At 48.2% G+C, this 7,862-nt stretch overlaps 1 protein-coding gene across 1 annotated transcript; it reads left to right on the forward strand.

Annotated features, from left to right (window-relative positions):
- The first annotated feature begins 524 nt into the window (after nt 1-524).
- Nucleotides 525-6,362, forward strand: LOC124028445 (ADP-ribosylation factor-like protein 13B). Its single transcript, XM_046340494.1, has 5 exons — nt 525-649; nt 3,547-3,617; nt 3,732-3,837; nt 4,459-4,602; nt 6,212-6,362. Exons 1-5 carry the CDS (start codon nt 576-578, stop codon nt 6,360-6,362), a joined length of 546 nt encoding a protein of 181 aa, XP_046196450.1. The 5' UTR covers nt 525-575.
- Nucleotides 6,363-7,862: the final 1,500 nt, after the last annotated feature.

Below are 7,862 nucleotides of genomic sequence, written 5' to 3' on the forward strand. Positions count from 1 at the left end.
AGGCGTACTGTATATTTCGGTTGTTGTGGTTACTAGTTCTTGTCTGGGTCTGTAGAGTGGGGGGTGTTCTGGTCAGTGCTCTCTGGGTCTGTAGAGTGGGGGTGTTCTGGTCAGTGCTCTCTGGGTCTGTAGAGTGGGGGTGTTCTGGTCAGAGCTCTCTGGGTCTGTAGAGTGGGGGTGTTCTGGTCAGAGCTCTCTGGGTCTGTAGAGAGTGGGGGTGTTCTGGTCAGTGCTCTCTGGGTCTGTAGAGTGGGGGGTGTTGTGGTCAGTGCTCTCTGGGTCTGTAGAGTGGGGGGTGTTCTGGTCAGTGCTCTCTGGGTCTGTAGAGTGGGGGTGTTGTGGTCAGTGCTCTCTGGGTCTGTAGAGTGGGGGTGTTGTGGTCAGTGCTCTCTGGGTCTGTAGAGTGGGGGGTGTTGTGGTGTAGTGCTCTCTGGGTCTGTAGAGTGGGGGGTGTTGTGGTCAGAGCTCTCTGGGTCTGTAGATTGGGGGGTGTTGTGGTGCAGTGCTCTCTGGGTCTGTAGAGTGGGGGTGTTGTGGTCAGTGCTCTCTGGGTCTGGACTGGTTGAAGCTCCCAGATGAAGTCTTCCTGGCTCCAGAGGACTGTCCACTGGATAGTGTGCTGGAAGTCCATACGGCGGAAGAGCCACAGGCAAGTATTTCTAAACGTTGGTGTGTGTGTTGTCAGAATGTGAGTGTGTGTGTGTGTGTGTGTGTGTTGTCAGAATGTGTGTGTGTGTGTGTGTGTGTGTTGTCAGAATGTGTGTGTGTGTTGTCAGAATGTGTGTGTGTGTTGTCAGAATGTGTGTGTGTGTTGTCAGAATGTGTGTGTTTGTGTGTGTGTGTGTTGTCAGAATGTGTGTGTGTGTTGTCAGAATGTGTGTGTGTTGTCAGAATGTGTGTGTGTGTGTGTTGTCAGAATGTGTGTGTTTGTGTGTGTGTGTGTTGTCAGAATGTGTGTGTGTGTCTGTGTGTTGTCAGAATGTGTGTGTGTGTGTGTGTGTGTGTGTGTGTGTGTGTGTGTGTGTGTGTGTGTGTGTGTGTGTTGTCAGAATGTGTGTGTGTGTGTGTGTGTGTGTGTGTGTGTGTGTGTGTGTTGTCAGAATGTGTGTGTGTGTGTTGTCAGAATGTGTGTGTGTGTTGTCAGAATGTGTGTGTTGTCAGAATGTGTGTGTGTGTGTTGTCAGAATGTGTGTGTGTGTGTGTTGTCAGAATGTGTGTGTGTGTGTGTGTGTGTGTGTGTTGTCAGAATGTGTGTGTGTGTGTTGTCAGAATGTGAGTGTGTTTTGGTTCTGTTAGCTTGTTGTTATTGGTCGTTTCCATGTGGAAAGGTAGACGTATGTTTATTTGGTCGGCTGGTGTGTGTCTTTGTGTGTGTGTGTTGTCAGAATGTGTGTCTTTGTGTGTGTGTGTGTTGTCAGGCTTTTCCTGAGTATAAAGGGTGGATTTAGGATCTGGGCTTTTCCTGAGTATAAAGGGTGGATGTAGGATCTGGGCTTTTTCCTGAGTATAAAGGGTGGATGTAGGATCTGGGCTTTTTCCTGAGTATAAAGGGTGGATTTAGGATCTGGGCTTTTTCCTGAGTATAAAGGGTGGATGTAGGATCTGGGCTTTTTCCTGAGTATAAAGGGTGGATTTAGGATCTGGGCCGATTCATTGGAAGGTGAATGAATGATGGACAATAGTTCTAATATCCATCTCCCTTTTAAAGGAATGTCTCGAGGTGTTCGATGAGTCTGTTGACTCTGCATCGCTGTCTGTGTACATCCATAGATGTACCGAGCTGTTCACCGTGATTATGGACAGAGTGCTGACTCACCCAATCTGTGGTCATGTCCCTGTGGTGTTAGCCCTGGGCAGCCCTAAGGTGGGGGGGGTATTAGTGACCTGGGCTGCTGGCTAAACCCCTCTTACAGTTGCCACCTTAACCAGTAACATCTGAAGGACAGGGTGGGAGTCACTCTGTCTGAGCTCTAAACCTGGCCTAGTGTGAGTCACTCTGTCTGAGCTCTAAGCCTGTCCTAGTGTGAGTCACTCTGTCTGAGCTCTAAGCCTGTCCTAGTGTGAGTCACTCTGTCTGAGCTCTAAACCTGTCCTAGTGTGAGTCACTCTGTCTGAGCTCTAAACCTGTCCTAGTGTGAGTCACTCTGTCTGAGCTCTAAATCTGTCCTAGTGTGAGTCACTCTGTCTGAGCTCTAAACCTGTCCTAGTGTGAGTCACTCTGTCTGAGCTCTAAACCTGTCCTAGTGTGAGTCACTCTGTCTGAGCTCTAAACCTGTCCTAGTGTGAGTCACTGTCTGAGCTCTAAGCCTGTCCTAGTGTGAGTCACTCTGTCTGAGCTCTAAACCTGTCCTAGTGTGAGTCACTCTGTCTGAGCTCTAAACCTGTCCTAGTGTGAGTCACTCTGTCTGAGCTCTAAACCTGTCCTAGTGTGAGTCACTCTGTCTGAGCTCCTAAACCTGTCCTAGTGTGAGTCACTCTGTCTGAGCTCTAAACCTGTCCTAGTGTGAGTCACTCTGTCTGAGCTCTAAACCTGTCCTAGTGTGAGTCACTCTGTCTGAGCTCTAAACCTGTCCTAGTGTGAGTCACTCTGTCTGAGCTCTAAACCTGTCCTAGTGTGAGTCACTCTGTCTGAGCTCTAAACCTGTCCTAGTGTGAGTCACTCTGTCTGAGCTCTAAACCTGTCCTAGTGTGAGTCACTCTGTCTGAGCTCTAAACCTGTCCTAGTGTGAGTCACTCTGTCTGAGCTCTAAACCTGTCCTAGTGTGAGTCCACTCTGTCTGAGCTCTAAGCCTGTCCTAGTGTGAGTCACTCTGTCTGAGCTCTAAACCTGTCCTAGTGTGAGTCACTCTGTCTGAGCTCTAAACCTGTCCTAGTGTGAGTCACTCTGTCTGAGCTCTGATGCGTTAGGGTAATATCAGATTATTCATCGTTTCTGTGTGGAGACTGGCGTTGAATGTTCAATGCTTTCTTTGGAAGTGGCTCAATCTATAAAATCATTTATTTATTTATTTAACCTTTATTTAACCAGGCAAGTCAGTTAAGAACAAATTATTATTTTCAATGACGGCCCTAGGAACAGTGGGTTAACTGCCTTGTTCAGGGGTAGAACGACAGAATTTTACCTTGTCAGCTTGGGGGATTTGATCTTGCAACCTTTCGGTTACTGGCCCAATGCTCTAACCACTAGGCTACCTGCAACCTCTCCACTCTAACAACTAGGCTACCTGCCTCCTCTACACTCTAACCACTAGGCTACCTGCCTCCTCTACACTCTAACCATTAGGCTACCTACCTCCTCTACACTCTAACCACTAGGCTACCTGCCACCTCTACACTCTAACCACTAGGCTACCTGCCTCCTCTACACTCTAACCACTAGACACAAGAAGAAGGGACACATGACATGTTGTAGACTACCCCCCCCCCCCACCCCCCCCATGTGAATATTGCCCTATCATTTTTCCTGCATGTCCTTCTCCTACCACACCTTCATTTGAGTCTCTGTGTCATCTCTCTAGTAATCCAGCTTCTCTGTGGTGTTTTTAGAAAAATAACACTGGTGATGGTTGGACTTGACAACGCTGGGAAGACTGCTACAGTACGCGGGATCCAGGGAGGTGAGTGGGTCGTCTTGACTTGAATCACTCACTCGATTATAAATGTAAGATATTTTTTTGGTGGGGGCTCGTTGTCTTCGTCGCTGAGTGTGTGTGTGTTGTGTTCCATCACAGAGAGCCCAGAGGACGTGGCCCCTACGGTAGGGTTCTCCAAGGTGGATCTGAAGCAGGGGAAGTTTGAGGTCACCATCTTTGACCTGGGCGGAGGGAAGAGGATCAGGTCTGTACAGTCCTGCACTTTCTGTCCTGATTCTGCTGATAGGACTATTTTAAATAAAGGTCTACTTGCAGTGGCTGTGATATGTGGTCCCCCCCCCACCCCCCCTACTAAATGTATAGTTGAATGTACTTCCTGTGGTGGCTGTGATATGTAGTCCCCTACTAAATGTATAGTTGAATGTACTTCCTGTGGTGGCTGTGATATGTAGTCCCCCCTACTAAATGTATAGTTGAATGTACTTCCTGTGGTGGCTGTGATATGTGGTCCCCCTACTAAATGTATAGTTGAATGTACTTCCTGTGGTGGCTGTGATATGTAGTCGTCCCCCTACTAAATGTATAGTTGAATGTACTTCCTGTGGTGGCTGTGATATGTGGTCCCCCTACTAAATGTATAGTTGAATGTACTTCCTGTGGTGGCTGTGATATGTGGTCCCCCTACTAAACGTATAGTTGAATGTACTTCCTGTAGTTCCCCTTCCCCCCACTAAACGTATAGTTGAATGTACTTCCTGTGGTGGCTGTGATATGTAGTCGTCCCCCCCTACTAAATGTATAGTTGAATGTACTTCCTGTCAGTGGCTCTGGATAAGAGTCTGCTAAATGACTCCAATGTGATCAGGGGCATCTGGAAGAACTACTACAGCGAGTCGTACGGGGTGGTGTTCGTGGTGGACTCCAGTGATGTTCAGAGGATCCAGGAGACCAGGGACACTATGGCTGAGGTCCTCCGACACCCTCGCATCTCTGGGAAACCTGTCCTAGTGTGAGTTACTGTCTGAGCTCCAAACCTGGCCCAGTGTGAGTCACTGTCACAGCCCCCTAACCTGTCTAGTGTGAGTTACTGTCTGAGCTCCAAACCTGTCCTAGTGTGAGTTACTGTCTGAGCTCCAAACCTGGCCCAGTGTGAGTCACTGTCTGAGCCCCTAACCTGTCCTAGTGTGAGTCACTCCGTCTGAGCTCTAAACCTGGACTAGTGTGAGTCACTGTCTGAGCTCTAAACCTGGCCTAGTGAGGTTACTCTGTCTGAGCTCTAAACCTGGCCTAGTGTGAGTCACTGTCTGTCTGATCTCTAAACCTGGCCTAGTGTGAGTCACTGTCTGTCTGAGCTCTAAACCTGCTAGTGTGAGTCACTGTCTGTCTGAGCTCTAAACCTGGCCTAGTGTGAGTCACTGTCTGAGCTCTAAACCTGGCCTAGTGTGAGTCACTGTCTGTCTGAGCTCTAAACCTGGCCTAGTGTGAGTCACTGTCTGAGCTCTAAACCTGGCCTAGTGTGAGTCACTGTCTGTCTGAGCTCTAAGCCTGGCCTAGTGTGAGTCACTGTCTGAGCTCTAAACCTGGCCTAGTGTGAGTCACTCTGTCTGAGCTCAAACCTGGCCTAGTGTGAGTCACTCTGTCTGAGAGCTCTAAACCTGGCCTAGTGTGAGTTACTGTCTGTCTGAGCTCCTAAACCTGGCCCTAGTGTGAGTCACTGTCTGAGCTCTAAACCTGGCCTAGTGTGAGTCACTGTCTGTCTGAGCTCTAAACCTGGCCTAGTGTGAGTTACTGTCCGTCTGAGCTCTAAACCGGCCTAGTGTGGGTTGACGATCTGAGGTCCTAACCTGTCTGTCTGTCTGTCTGTCTGTCTGTCTGTCTGTCTGTCTGTCTGTCTGTCTGTCTGTCTGTCGTGTCTGTCGTCTGTCGTCTGTCTGTCTGCTGTCTGTCTGTCTGTCTGTCTGTCTGTCGTCTGTCTGTCTGTCTGTCTGTCTGTCTGTCTGTCTGCGCGTCGTGCGTCTGTTCGTCTGTCTGTCTGTCTGTCTGTCTGTCTGTCTGTCTTTAAGTTGCGTATTATATTCTGCCCAACATATTGAGAAAAGGGAATCCATGTTGCAGGAATCCAACTATATTTCCAGTTCCCTGACTGGCTGCATTAGAACATGAAGTGTCCTCCTCCCACACCATATGTTTCTCTCACACACACACACACGCACACACACATCCTCATCCTCCTGGAGAACTCAACTTCATTTCTATTTAAAAAATATATCTATTTCCCATTACCGGGAACCACTAACCTCGTACCTAATTCTAAGCCTGGTGTAACCCTGAATCTCTAAGCTTAAAATAGCCTCTGTCCTCACTGGGACGAGGAGAATTTTCCTTGTTCTACTATCCTTGTAGTGGGCTTTCTGAGATTGCCAGATTTTACACACACACACACACACACACACACACACACACACACACACACACACACACACACACACACACACACACACACACACACACACACACACACACACACACACACACACACACACACACACACACACACACACACACACACCACTTGCTGTCGGACACCTGTTTCTGACATATCCCTGTCGGCTCCACAGATTGGCTAACAAGCAGGATCGGGACGGGGCATTGGCTGAGGCAGACATCATTGAGAACCTGTCATTGGAGAAGCTAGTGAACGAGAACAAGTGTCTCTGTCAGATCGTGAGTGATGCTGTGGTTTATCTTTCAATACTTCACCTGCAGTGACTGCAGTACTGTGGCGATGAGGCTGTACCTTGTTATACTACAGTACTGTGGCGATGAGGCTGTACCTTGTTATACTGCAGTACTGTGGCTATGAGACTGTACCTTGTTATACTGCAGTACTGTGGCTATGAGACTGTACCTTGTTATACTGCAGTACTGTGGCGATGAGGCTGTACCTTGTTATACTGCAGTACTGTGGCTCTGAAGACTGTACCTTGTTATACTGCAGTATTACTGTGGCTATGAGGACTGTACCTTGTTATACTGCAGTACTGTGGCTATGAGACTGTACCTTGTTATACTGCAGTACTGTGGCTCTGAGACTGTACCTTGTTATACTGCAGTACTGTGGCTCTGAGACTGTACCTTGTTATACTGCAGTACTGTGGCTCTGAGGCTGTACCTTGTTATACTGCAGTACTGGCTATGAGAGGCTGTACCTTGTTATACTGCAGTACTGTGGCTCTGAGAGCTGTACCTTGTTATACTGCAGTACTGGCTCTGAGGCTGTACCTATGCAGTACTGTGGCTGTACCTTGTTATACTGCAGTACTGTGGCTATGAGGCTGTACCTTGTTATACTGCAGTACTGTGGTGGCTATGAGATGCTGTACCTTGTTATACTGCAGTACTGTGGCTATGAGGCTGTACCTTGTTATACTGCAGTACTGTGGCTCCTGAGGGCTGTGCCTTGTTATACTGCAGTACTGTGGCTGTGAGACTGTACCTTGTTATACTGCAGTACTGTGGCTCTGAGAGCTGTACCTTGTTATACTGCAGTACTGGCTCTGAGGCTGTACCTTGTTATACTGCAGTACTGTGGCTATGAGGCTGTACCTTGTTATACTGCAGTACTGTGGCTCTGAGCTGTACCTTGTTATACTGCAGTACTGTGGCTATGAGGCTGTACCTTGTTATACTGCAGTACTGTGGCTCTGAGACTGTACCTTGTTATACTGCAGTACTGTGGCTCTGAGACTGTACCTTGTTATACTGCAGTACTGTGGCTCTGAGACTGTACCTTGTTATACTGCAGTACTGTGGCTCTGAGGCTGTACCTTGTTATACTGCAGTACTGTGGCTCTGAGGCTGTACCTTGTTATACTGCAGTACTGTGGCTATGAGACTGTACCTTGTTATACTGCAGTACTGTGGCTATGAGCTGTACCTTGTTATACTGCAGTACTGTGGCTCTGAGACTGTACCTTGTTATACTGCAGTACTGTGGCTATGGCTGTACCTTGTTATACTGCAGTACTGTGGCTCTGAGACTGTACCTTGTTATACTGCAGTACTGTGGCTATGAGACTGTACCTTGTTATACTGCAGTACTGTGGCTCTGAGGCTGTACCTTGTTATACTGCAGTACTGTGGCTATGAGGCTGTACCTTGTTATACTGCAGTACTGTGGCTCTGAGAGGCTGTACCTTGTTATATACTGCAGTACTGTGGCTATGAGGCTGTACCTTGTTATACTGCAGTACTGTGGCTATGAGACTG

Source organism: Oncorhynchus gorbuscha, unplaced genomic scaffold (assembly GCF_021184085.1).
Source record: "Oncorhynchus gorbuscha isolate QuinsamMale2020 ecotype Even-year unplaced genomic scaffold, OgorEven_v1.0 Un_scaffold_4172, whole genome shotgun sequence".
Taxonomy (NCBI): Eukaryota; Metazoa; Chordata; class Actinopteri; order Salmoniformes; family Salmonidae; genus Oncorhynchus; species Oncorhynchus gorbuscha.

What these genes read in the sequence shown, in the direction of transcription:
- LOC124028445 (XM_046340494.1), top strand. Translation starts at nt 576, where the DNA reads ATGAAGTCTTCCTGGCTCCAGAGGACTGTCCACTGGATAGTGTGCTGG. An exon ending in ATACGGCGGAAGAGCCACAG is followed by an intron (nt 650 to 3,546) that starts GCAAGTATTTCT and finishes TGGTGTTTTTAG; the next exon opens with AAAAATAACACTGGTGATGG. An exon ending in AGTACGCGGGATCCAGGGAG is followed by an intron (nt 3,618 to 3,731) that starts GTGAGTGGGTCG and finishes GTTCCATCACAG; the next exon opens with AGAGCCCAGAGGACGTGGCC.